The sequence below is a fragment of the Nesoenas mayeri genome (genome assembly GCF_963082525.1).
Source record: "Nesoenas mayeri genome assembly, chromosome: 3".
In the NCBI taxonomy this organism is placed as follows: Eukaryota; Metazoa; Chordata; class Aves; order Columbiformes; family Columbidae; genus Nesoenas; species Nesoenas mayeri.
Window position 1 is genome coordinate 103,997,959 of NC_137544.1, and position 13,333 is coordinate 104,011,291.

The 13,333-nt window shown below is 42.7% G+C and overlaps 1 protein-coding gene across 1 annotated transcript; it reads left to right on the forward strand.

Moving 5' to 3' along the window:
* Positions 1-3,712: 3,712 nt before the first annotated feature.
* On the forward strand, positions 3,713-11,549 carry PCARE (photoreceptor cilium actin regulator; the record flags this gene model as incomplete). The annotated part of the gene is made up of 2 exons (XM_080341199.1): positions 3,713-7,488; positions 11,420-11,549. 2 exons carry the CDS (start codon positions 3,713-3,715, stop codon positions 11,547-11,549), a joined length of 3,906 nt encoding a protein of 1,301 aa, XP_080197325.1.
* Positions 11,550-13,333: the final 1,784 nt, after the last annotated feature.

Below are 13,333 nucleotides of genomic sequence, written 5' to 3' on the forward strand. Positions count from 1 at the left end.
TTTACGGGTAACACCACTTGGGCATCCACTTGAACATGACCAGCTGTTGCCTTTTCAGCCTGTATTCTGCAAATGGTAGCATTGTAAGCCAAAATACATTACTATAGTAACTGCACTTGGAATGACATCAACATACAGCAATCCTAAATCACAGATTATAGATTCATCTAATCCCCTTATACTTAAAAATATTTCCTTGTCATTCACTTCATTGATATTCTCTTTTACCACTGTTTTTTACCTAATTTATCCATTTTGTCTTTGTTTTTGTTGCATGACTGTGAGCCAAAGCATTTTCCTTAGCATTTTCCATGAGGTAGTGGATTTGGTTTTTCTAAAGTACCTCAGACATTCAAAGCAATATATAACTACTTAGTAACAGGAGTACTGATTGGGGAAATGCAGTTTCATAAGTGGTTGGAAGCAGTTCCTGCTCTCTCACATAAGCTAAAAAATTTGACGCAACATTAAATAATCATGTTGCATATACATGTGAACTGCAATTACAGTTAGGATAAAACAAGTGCCTATTAAAAACATGTTTTCCATGGCCCTGGATCTCTATTTAATAATAAATAAATAATAAACTTAATACTGGTTTGATATTAATATTTACAATAATAAAAGACTATATAATAAATAAGCATAAACCAGGATTTTGCAATTTTTAACCATGCATGTATTTCCTGTAAGATATTAACACATGGCCTGAAAATAACTAAGAAAAAAAAAAAGTTACATGAATGGATAATTGAAGGAAAAAAGTAAAGAAAAATGACTTCCCAAATACAACAAATAGCTCACATGGAGTTAATTGTCAAAATTCCCAGTGCTAACAATGGAACTCTTGGAGCTGCTTTTCGAAGGAAAGCCTTATGGTATTTTATAGCCAAAGATGTCTCTCAACTTCCACTGTAACCAAAGAGGTGCACTAAGCCTCGCTGCTTTGTCTACTGTGTTTTCCTTGACTTACTGTGGAGGGCTACAGCATCCTGACTGTTTGGATCACTAGGATGAAGCAGCTGCCTAAATCTGCTCCATTTCTCCACTTTGAACATACTAGACATGTGCTTAAAAGGGAATGGAAAAAGAGCTGGGACCATTGTGTAGAAACCACATCACAGTGAGACCCAGAAGCAGCCGGAGAGTGAGCTACATGACTTGCAAGAAGCAGAGCCAAGAAATAATTACCTGATACCTTCCAGAAAAGCTTTGAAGGAAATGACTATGCCATCATGTATATTATTAAGTACAATTTATGTGTTCCAGAAAATTACTTTAGAGAAAGCACATAGTTTTAAAAATTTTGCTGGGAATCACTGTCATGCCTTGTCCCTGGTAAAACACTGTCCTGGTTTTGTTAAAAACAAGTTTCTCTTTTAGTGAATTTGCCTGTCAGCTAAAGCCTTCATATTAGCTGCATTTTCCTGGAGAACCAGACACATGTTTTGGTAAACCTAGCAATGGAATGCAAACTTATTGATGAGCACGGATGGACATCTCTCAAGAGGGGCAACGAGAAACCGGTGACCAGGAAACTGACCAACGGTGTATAACATTCCATTCACGTGAATACTTCATATAAAAGTGGGAGATCACGAGGATCTCGTCCCTTTTTCCTTATGGCCGACATTAGGAGAGGACTTTGTGGGTCATCCCTGTGAACTGAGGCCTAGTGACAGACTGAATCCAGCTCCGGTTGGCTGCAGAGTCCAGTCCAGGACTTTGGGTGCCGGCTCTGCAGTTGCTGGGACTTTCAAGATTGGTTTTGTATATTTTGTATTATTTTCTCTATTCTTATTAGTAGCATTAGTAAAACATTTTTAATTTTCCAACTCTCTTCTCTCTGTCCTTCTTTCCCTCCCGATCGCCTGTGCTGAGTGGGAAGGGGGAGAGGGAGAGACTGAAGCGGGAGGGAGAGGGGGATAGCAATACATCTGCCAGGGTTTTATTGTCACCCCACAGTCAAAACCCTTGATAAACACAATAATTTTGTTGCCCCCATTGAACATAAAAAGAGATTTAAACAACAAGGTTACAGAGAATAACCACTTTTCATGCAGATATGCAGCAGTCCAGCACAAAGAAATGAATCATGTAAGCTGTTCATTAAAGTCTAAGAACGTTTTATAGGCTTGATAGCATGCAAAGATTTTTGGGATTCAGACATGATACCCTCAACCATGCAGTTAGAAATCTAGAGAGAAGCTGCAGGTGTCTACCCAGCATTAGATTTGGCCACTGCTGTCTGTGACCTTGTGACACTGAGAAATGGCCACCTTTGGTAGAAAAGCTGCATCTGGAAATTAGAAGACTAATCCACTTAGGCCAGTCTGAGTAATGAAAAGGGAAACTGGCGCGGGGGGGATTGCTATTTTCACCCTCATCCACATACCACCCTTCATAAATCAACACTTGGAAAAGATAAATATCTTTGCTTCATCCAATTCCTACTTTGGCTTCTTAAATTTCTCTTTCAGAAAGGATTATTCTGTTCTGATCTCAGAAGTGAATCAAACGACAGTTTTGTGGTTTGGTTGGTTGTTTGGTTTTTTTTCAGAAACGGGTCTGTGTTTTTAATTTTTTAGCTTTTTTTTTATAGTTTTAGCCCATAAAGTTTTGCAGTTCAGAGAACTAAGCCCTAAGTGATGAAAAGAAATAAAAGTAAGCAAATCACTTTTGTGACTGCAAAGAACACATTCAGATTTTATCCCAAGACACTCAGAGGAAGGAAAATATGAATTTGCATTTAATTTTTTTTTTAATCTAAAATTCTACAGTTTAGATCCATTAGAGGCAAACACCATCTTGACAATATATGCAAAACTTATTCTATAAACACTGTTATCATGCAGTTCACCTTTTCAGGTTGTGAAACTATCTAGAAGAGGAAAAAAAACACTTTCCAAGAATTATCAACTGAGGGGAAGAAAAAAAATCAAAATCTTGTTTGGAAGTCTTAGAAGGAAGAGTAAACAGCTTGTCACTGGCAAGTAGGGGAAAAATTTGAAGCCCCTCAAGGCAGAAGTCTAACAGGTGTCTCTAACCCCTTTGATTTCATGTCTTGTACTCTCCCATAGAAGTATACTTGGTCAAGGTCACCTTTCTCTTAGTTCAGGAGTATCGTTTCTGCATCCATTCAAATAGTTTCCCTTCAAAAAGGCCTCTAAACTACAGTCTCTTCCTTTGAATCTCTGCATTCAGTGTATGTTATGCTTTTGCAACAAGGGAAATAAAGGAGGGACAGATACCAAGTCCCTTTGCCTCCCAATATAGTGCAGAAAAAAATCTGCCTTCATAAATACAACACGGGTGCTGACTGGCTGGTGCCTGCTTACCCTAATGAGCTTAAACTCTTATTTGTAGTGGACATCTGTCAAGACAGAAGTGAGGCACGCAAGTGCTCTTAATCCATTAGCTCTAAATCCAGCAGAGCTTTCACACTCCTTTTTTTGAATTGAAGAAGAAAACCTGAGTGGGAACATAAAATGAGGCAGTGCACAACTCAAGAGAAGATCCTGGGCAGTGAGCACGTGGGATTTTGAGGCAAACAGCAATGAAAACCAACAACAAAACTGGAATTGTGATGGAAAAGCTGTGAGAAAAATGCCAGTCTGCAGTTCAGGATGAAACAGTGAGTTTGAGTTTTTGTTGTATTTTTCCTATTTCATTTGGATTTTTAATCAAAGATAAAGCCAAAGACAGAGAAAGGATGGGCTGCACACCCTCTCACAGTGAGATTGCGAATACAATTGCAAGAAGTGGTCTTAAGGCTTTCAATAAACCCAAAAGTGTTTTGCGTATTGATCCGGGAGATAAAGGAATCCCACTGCTTGTTAAAGGTTCATCTTGCTACAATATTGATGAATTCCACCAGTATGGGATCCAGGGGAAAGAATACCTGAGAGAAAAGGAGGATGAACTATCAGAGCAGGACAACAAAGATGATTTGCAGTTATCTGCCAAGGCTCATTCAGATCCCCAGGTTTCCAGGGAAGACAAGGAAACTGAGAGGACAGCCACAGATGCTGAAGTTGTTATGTCCAAACTGATTGAGTCTCAAAAAAGTATCACTGAGGCCATACAGATCAGAAAGCAAAGCTCCTGTGAATCAGAAGCATCACCTTTCATTTGGGATGACAAGAATGAAAGCAATGCAAAGCAAATCCCCAAGAAAGGCAAGAAGCAAAAAAATCACAAGCTGGCAAAACAAGGTCGATCTAGCAAAAGTAAAGAAAAGCCCATTTCATTGCCGTGCGAGACAGAGAAAAAAGTAGATTTCCCAGAACTGCTTGTTAAGGCTCATCAGAGTGCATACGCCTACCTAAATCCCAACCTCTCGAAATATGAAACTATACTTCATATGGCCAACCAGGCTACCCAAACTCAACTCTTCCTACAGCAGATGGTAAGCTTTCTCGTGCTTCACTTTGATGAAATCAACCAGCTCTTGGAAGAAATTGCCAGTGATGGGGAAAGTCTCCTCAAAGACGTAGGTGGGAATCTGGCATGGCCAGCAGAAAAAGGTGATTTGAAGGAGCACCCTGATCTTCTGCAACAACTACTGCAGTACACGGTCAATAAAATGCAGTTAGTGAGTGGGACACTGGCCTCTCTCACGTCTGACGCCCTGCAGGAAACATGCAGCTACCTGCAGTCTGCTGCAAGCAACCTGGAAGGAAAACTGAAAGCAAAGCAAAGCTTTGATGAGCGCCTACTGCGGATGGTGAGGCTGCTTGAAGCCTCAGCAGTGAGATCCTGTCAGACCCAGGGTGATGACAGGACTCTCTGCTCTGAGGACAGTGGCATTTGCGTGGACAACGAATCCCTCAAAGACTTCAGTGCTCTCAGCCAGCATGGAGGACAAGCAAGCTGTGATTCCTATGCACAGGGACATCCATCCCTAAAGCATGCCAGAACAGTGCGTGATGGGACAATGTCGCCGGGCACAGCCGCATCCCATGACTGTGCACTTGAAAGGCATTTTAAAGATATATTTTATTCATCTGTGCAGAGTAAAGAAGCAACTTCTTGTCAGGGTGGAGTACCAGAAGGCATTTCTACCATGCCCCAATATGCAAACTTGAGAAAAAGCTATTCCTATAACTCCTTCCAGTCTGACTCTACTCAGGAAGATGAACATTTCAAAATCTGTGAATCAACAGATTTTCCTTATGATGATGATGATGATGATGATGATGATGAGGGAAGCACCCTGGGTGAGGAGGATGACAATACAAGTTTATCAGATATGGGGAAGGATGCCCTGCCGAGGAGGCCCCTGTCTTCACCTGCAGTCACTGATAACACGCAAAGGCAGTCCATCAAGAGGACAGAGAATGCAGAGAGAGAGGAAATTATTCTGAAGATGAAATATGCCATCAGTGAAAAAATCAAGTTTGTCCCAGCTAAATCCAGACATAAAGAATGGGTAGAGGATGAGAGTGGAAGAGCAGTTTTAACAACAAGGCCCAGTACAGCAATGGGCAGACAGAAAACCTTCAGGAAACAACGACGGTCCAGGTCAGAGGAGTCCCTCAGAAGCCAGGCAGAGGACCCGACCCTCCTAGAGCTGCAGAGAACTCAGAAAGAGCTCAGCAAAAGGCTTGAAATGTTTTATGAGAAGAAGGATACAGATAGCAACCCAGAGCCTTGGAAATCAAGAGCAGCACCCTATTTACAGGATGAACAAGTTACAGCCAGGTCCTCTAGCAAACTGAAGGCGTGCCTCTCAAAAAATTTCAGCATCCTGCCTAACCAGGATAAAGTCCCTTTGTTCGTGGTTGATCAAAATCCTGCCAATCAGCTGGATGAAAAAAGAGGCAGGAAGCCTTTAAGAGCTACTGTGCCCATGCAGGAGACACCAGGAGGCAAAGAAAAGGAGCTTCCTGGAACACAAACGCTCAGTGGCAGCAGCTGTGCCCCCCGACAGTCTGTCAAAAAGCTTATTGAAACATTCAGTCCTACTGATGATCTCGTAAAAGCTGCACCTTTAAGATCTTTAGGACCAATAAAATGCATCAGAAAATTTGGACTTCCAGTTATTCCACCCACCATTCCCTTTCAGAGAGGCCTGGCACCTTTAAATCCTAAGCATCGTATTTCACCAGTAGAAGACACGGACCCTTCAGACACCAGTGGAGTTTCTTCTGGCTTTTCAAACGCCTTTCCTCCTGCACTAGCTGCAGAATTAAGCAAGAAGGACACAAAGGAAGAGGCTGACGAAGACCTTGAGAACCTGCCACCACCACCACCTGAAATGTTAATGGACACGTGTTTCGATTCACCTGAGCCTGAAGAAACTGCAAGAATAGAAGGAAACTCTTCAGAAGATGCCAAAAAGCCTGCCAAAACAGAATTTCATGCTGCTAAGAGAGCACAAGTTTCCCCAAAAATGAAAGCCTCTGTCCAGTCCATTGACTTATTGCCAAGTAAAAACATCAGTGGCCCCAGTGTGATCACCAACAAAGGTCTAAGGAATACAGGAGCAGGGGATGAGAAACTGCAGAGGTATTCTCTGGAGCTGAACCCTACCAATGTGCACATACCTAGCCAGGAGGAGATACTGGAAACCCAGAGAAAAGAGGCTGCGGATTTGTACAAGCAAACCCATAAAATCATTCCTCTTCAAAATCCCAATGGGGTTTCAAAACCACACAGCAACAGCTCAGAGAGCAAAGAGTCCAATTCACCTGCGACTTTGGTGCAGTACCAGAAGCAAGGTTCTCCTGATTTGCTCAGGAGAAATGAAAAAGGCTCATCATTTGCCAGGAGGGTCTCCCCAACGAGAACTCCTCCTCCCCCTTCTCCACCAACGGAGAAACGGCTTTTTAGCCCCCCAACACACCACAGACGCTCTCTGCAGGCTTGTAGCAACCCGCAACCAAGCTCACCCACCATGCAAAGGAAACCGAGCCCCCCTGCAAGTCCCAGGGTGCCCAGCCCACCCTCACAGAAGAAGCTGCCTTCTCCACCACCCCAGCGAAAACCGCTCAGCCCTCCCACAGGACACAAGCAAAGCTCGCCAACACCGTACCGGATGCTGGGCTCCCCAGCCTACCACCGAGATGCAAGTCCCCCACCGTTCTCCACCGCCCCTTCCCCACCAGTCTCCCCATCCCGCTCCTACAAGGGGCCAAGACCTGGGCTGGATGCTGGAGATGAGCACCAGCTCTCCTCCTCCAAGAGAGGCAGCAATGTTCATTCGATATTTTGCCCAGCCACCTCTTCCTTATTTGAAGCCAGACCTCCACAGGAACCCACCAAACCCTCTGTGGAAGCAACCAGCCAGCCTGAAGCTTCACCACTTTCCCAAAAGACCAGCCTGCTTTTCCGGCAGCCTGGAGACCGGACCAGAAAGCTATCCCTGAGTGCTGCCAATCCTCAGCCGTTCGTGAGGAGAAGTTTCTCTGACCGCCGACCAGGGGTCCTGTTTCGTCTTCCAGCTGCCGTGACATCTGGCAGTGAACCCGCGCTTAACTATGCAAGGTAAGAAACTTCCCCCTCTAGGCCAAGGAAGCGGAAGGGTAGCACTGCATTGGCTTTCTGAGCTCCTGATGGGATTTTAATGTCGTTGAGAGATTTCCCAGGAAAGTGCCCTCTTCATGTGCAGAACAGACGGCTGGGCAAAGATGCCATGGCAATTGGACTAGGTGATTGTTGTAGGTCCCTTCCAACTGAAATATTCTGTTCTATTTTCTCGCCCCAGATTTCAGTAGACTGCCAGTCTGAATACAGGGAAGAGTTAAGCTTCCATGGGTTGCTCAAGCCTTACACTTACATATCTGCTGTGACAGGTACCCCAGGGAAAATTCAGCATTGGTTTCATGGCACAGAACTTCTCTGCTTTGCGTGGGAGCTAAATATAGCCACATTTAATTCTTAAAAGCTCTGAAGTAACCATCAGGTTACACACATCTTTAAATAACCATTGGGAGGTAGGCTTGGACCAAGAGGAAGGGTATCATTCCTAACTTCAGCTTCTAAGCCAGTAAACTGTTCACCTGATATCTCTATTGAAATGTTTCAAATCAGCTGGCAAGAATGACAGATAATGTGTAGGCAAGGATCTGTATGGACGTAATTATAGCTTGAAATTCTGAGCTTCTCATGTAGGCTTTCAGATCTAGGTGCCAATTTCAAGTCTAATGAGTCCACAGCCCAAGCACAGTTTTCAAAGTGGAGACATCTCCCATGGCTACTGGAGATTAATTGCTCTGAAAAATTCAGTTTAAAGAAATTGAAGCATCAACACACCAGTTCCACGTTTGCAACCATTGGTGGCCATTTTTTAAAAAAATCTGGGCCTAGATTTAAATTCTCTCTACCACTTAAAAAAAACCAACAAACTCAAAGCCAGCTAGGAAACAGAAATGGTATTTGGGAATACTCAAAGATCAGTGTAACAGCCTGGAAGTAAAAAGGGTTGTTATTCTAGTTTCTTAGCATCTTAGGATGTTTAAGTCCATTAAGCTCTAAGCTACGCAAGAGGATTAAGACCCTTCTCAAGCAGTCTTTCCTCATGTGAGGAGTATTTTTACTCTTGCCAGAGAACAGCTGAAATCACGTGAATCATCCCCATGAGTAGAGATTGCAAGACCAACACTACCAGGAGACAAAACTGCACTTGTAAGTGCACAAGCACTCAGCGCAATGTGAATACAGGGACAGTCACGGATACAGAATGAGTAAAGGGACAGTCATAGGTACTGAAATAAGGTGTCTGGGAATTCCCTCCCTAGAGACAGATAAAGGACCAAGTTTCCCACAGTGACAGTAGAGGAAAGTGCTGAACAAAACATGCGAAGAACACAGAGAAATGCAGGCCGGTTTGCATTCCCAGTTCTAATATTGCAATCTATTCTGACATTTGAAAATTTCCTAAAAGTCCTATATGTTGTTGCTGTGTTTTCTCTTGCTGTTATGTATTATGTGAAGTCAGCTTTGCCTACTCCAGTGCCTACTAGCAGATATAAATGTTTTCAAAAGAGGCTTTATATCAAACCTTGCAAGACAAGAGCCCTGGCAGTTTTATGGATCAATCTGAAAAACAGTCTTTTATAAATTGTTAGCTAATTTATGCTTAAATGGGGTGTATTATCTTTCTATTGTAGTCTGTCAGAGCACAGAGAGTAATATAAAAAAAAAACAAAAACAAAAACACACTGTAAATAAAATCATTCCTTTCATGAAAAAAATTATATATGCTAGTGTTATGATATACAGCATTTTGGAAGAACGACATATATCCTGAGCCAAATTCAACTTACCATTTATACAAATGGACATCAAAAGTACTCCTGCTGAGTTAGTCCAAATTTATATCAATATAAGCAAAAGGGAAAATTGGCCCATTAATTGCCACATACAGTGATTTAAAATGCAATACATTACTGTGTGTTTTCTAACATTTAAAATAAGCTGCCTGGAGGAAGCTTTTACAGACCTTACATCAAATGGCCTTATTTGAATATCACAGCAAATACACTGATGGGCAGAGAACTGTTTTAGGAACCAGCATGAGGCAGAAGCTCCAAGAGCTCCTCCCATCACTGCTGCTCATCTCCTGTCACTGGGGTGACTCCTGTCACTGTGACTCCTGTCACTGTGACTCGTGTCGCAGTGTGTCCTGTGACTCCTGTCACAGTGCGCGGTTGCCACAGCTGTGAGCGCCACATCCCCATGCACAGATGCCGACCCCTGCTCTTGCAGCAGATGCCGTAAGAGACAAACCACCATACCCTGGTCTGTCTTGCTCCTTCAAGTTCATTAAGCATACAAGGCTTCCTCTGCCTTGCCATTCACTCAGCTGACAGAGGGAAATTTTGAAACAAGTCTCCAAACCAGATGTTGTACTCCTAAACCTCCTTGTTCTGGCCATGTTTGCATCTGGTCTCAAGTTCACAAGCTGTTCTCAACCAGCTATCAGTCTCCTTTCCTTCATTCCTTCCCTTGCTCTACCTCTCCTCTACGAATATGACAATGCCTATTTTTTTGTCTGTGTGGGGGTTTTGTGTGTTACTAGCAGCTCCAAGCACTAGTCACAGAGGGAGGAGAGGCAGAGGCAAACCTGCAATAGCATCACTCTTTTACAGGTAAAACATTTTGAAAATCAGTTCTACCATGCTCCCAAACTCAAGGATAGAGTCCTCCAATTTTTCCATGCCCAATTAAAACATCAATTTGCTGAGAAGCAGATTGTTAAAGAGAGGAGCTTGCACAAGCAACATGTTTCTCATTAGGCAGATGAGCGCCCTCTCCCACCCACTCCATTTTAGAAGAATCACCAAAAAAAGGAGGTGACTTCCATCTCACTTGCTAGCTGGTGTTGCCAGGCATTAAATGTCAGTGCTATACGCAGATTTGCATGTCTCCTGCACACTTGCTGCTCCCCTAGAAGGCAAAAAGCACTTCTTTCCCAAGATTGTCTCCAGCCCATCCTGTTCTCTAAGGAGTGTCAGGACTTAAGACGTCATTAGCCCTAACTAAGGCGGGAGATATAGAGCCTTTATGTCTAGTCTTAGGGTACTTGATGAGAGTTTCAGGTTTCAGTGCTCAAGTCAGTACAACTGGTTCCCACACAGACAGCCAGTAGATGGACAGACTGAGCTGACTTTGCTGGTTTCTAAGCTTGGTCATTTGACAGCAATCAGCAGCTATTGGCATCTTATCAAGGCATAACATGTACAATCGCTCTGCTCACAGAAATCTTGCTGATCTGTAACAGGATTTCTGTGTATACAGTTAAACAAAATAATATTTTATTAAGATTGCTAATCTCCCAAGAGGTAGAACAAAGATAAAAGATTAAATGCCTTTAAGATATTGTTCAAGGAGGGCGTGAGGATGGATTGTGTTGACTGAATCAGGCCCAAAGCAAGTAGCCCAAGTGAGACCTTCTGCAACTGGGTGATATTTGAGTCTGGATTATTTTCATGACTGGTCACATATCAGAAATCTCTTCCTCAGTTCAAATAATTGAACTCCTAGCAGTCAGAATAGGAACACAACACCTTCCATGTCTCAGTTCTCCTGACTGCAGCGTGGTGGATTTATACCACCAGAACACACATCCCACAGTCATGTTGACATACTCAGAAATCACTGTAACCTCACTCAACAGATGTGTAACAGAGGTCAGACCTTTCCTCCAGCAGGGTCTGGAACAAGACTTTTTGTGCAAATCTGTGTCTATCTGTAAGTAAACCCAGATTCATACTGATCCCCTGTTCAACATATGAAATGTTTGCTTCCCAATAGACTTTTGGGAGGGAACAGTAAAGTGCATACACACAGGAGATAGGGAATTACACGGTATCGTGCAGCATCTGTGCTTTGAGGGTTAATGTGGTCTAATTAGTGCTGGTTTAAAAAGTCACAATTCATTAGCCTCTTAACTTAAGCATCTTTCCTTCTGCAGCTTGGAGGAGAGCCCTAGAAAAGCAGGCGACTCTTGGAACAGCCCTGGCGTCCCCGAAATCAAAGAGTCCAACAGATCCGCGTCCCACCCCGAGCTCTACATCGTGGGCCAGGGGCTGCAGAGGGACTGACAGCAGAAGCACCTGCAAAGAGGCCCCAGGGGGCCTTAACCAAACCTCCAAAGCCCGACTCCGTTGTTTTTTTAGGAAACAATATGACGGCATCACATTGAAAAACCCAGGCTGGTCCCAACAATCTAGTGAAATATCAGTAGAGGGGTAGCCAGCTGCTTCTCCTTCGGATTGCATTTCGTGGTGCAACTCAAAGATTTACTCTGAGCAAAAGAAATACTTCGCAGTTGGTCAAGTCTGAAGCAAATGGATTTGATAAAGACAGGATTCATAGACAAGTCCTTTGTTTCGCTGTTTGGCTAAAGGAGTTCAAAAATTTTCAGAAATTATCAATATTTGACATTTTATTTATTCAGCAGGCATCAAAGTTTCAGTTATGTAAAAAGTGGCTGTTGTGACATTTCCAGGGGGGAGGTAAAATCCTGAACCAATTGATTTTTGTTGCAAAAACATAAATGGCTTCAGCAAAGCCACATCTTTACACTGGGTATTTATCAACATGCAGAAAGAGAATAAGGTCAATACAAGTTAAAACAAAATAACCTCTTTTAAAGGAGTAAAATTAGGGACCTTATTCCCTCAAAAAGGCTTTGATCTTCTAAATCACCCTTGATCATCATATAATCTCATCACCCCTAGTTTCCAGGGTACAAGGCTTAATCCTGATTAGAGTAGTTTTGTAATAGCCCAATCAAACAACATTATGAATCCTGAGGCACCTAAGGACATGTATTTTTTTCTTTTCTTTTAAGAGAAGAGAATGCTAGCATAGAGAACCCTGCTCTCCCTGAAACAGGTTTATATTCTTTCTGATTTATGCCATTTGAGGGGATTTATTGTCATTTCACTGAAGAGTCTAGGCAGATGTTTGTTAATAAAAACACAAGTTCTTTACAGTCGATTAATCCCAGGCTTTTACAGTGGAATACAGTTTCAGAATTTACTGGATCTTGCTCACCTCATTTATCATCACAATTAAGATGCAAATTTGAATTAATGTAATTTTAATTATTTTAATTTGATGCAACTTCAGTACAGAATGAGATCCAGGAAAAAAAAAAAAGCCATTTGTGGTCCTATTTTGATAGGAATAGTTTAAATTTTTCTTATGGTTTTCATGATAGTGGCATCTGGGCACTCCGCCTTCACATAGGATTTTTAACCTTTCCTGACACTTTCATGGTGGGAAAACTGAGACTCGTATTGTGCTGTACAAGGGACCCCTTTGGATACTGAACTCCTGAGGTTTTAGTCTGGTGCCTTAATCACAATCCTTCTTCAATTGTTTCAGTGCCATCTTCTGACACAGACACAAAGAAACCTTAATTGTCATATTTAAGGTGAGGTATTGAACAGAAAGAAGCAACTCCCGGCAAACAGATGCTTTGGATTGTCAGGGCTTTGTGAGCTTGAGGTGGCAAGGCAGCCTTACCCACAGTGTACACCAGGAGATGTCAACAGATCCACCTTGCAGTCACACAGGCAGATGCACCGTCCCCTGTTGAACGGGGAAATCACTGCAGGTACTGCAAAGATCAGCAGCAGGGCAAACTGCAGGCTGGCCTTCCCCCTCTTCAGAAGTGCAGCTCTCTCCCAGATACACAAAGATACAAATACATTTGCATGCACTTTGAGTTTGTTCTGCTGGCAGGAACCACCCAGAATAGAACCAAACCAGGAACATGACAGCAGAAAGCCAGCACTTTGCATGCCTAAATGTAGCTTTGAAGATGAAAATGTGACAGAGTGGGAGGACAACTTCTGCTCAGCTGCTACAATCATTT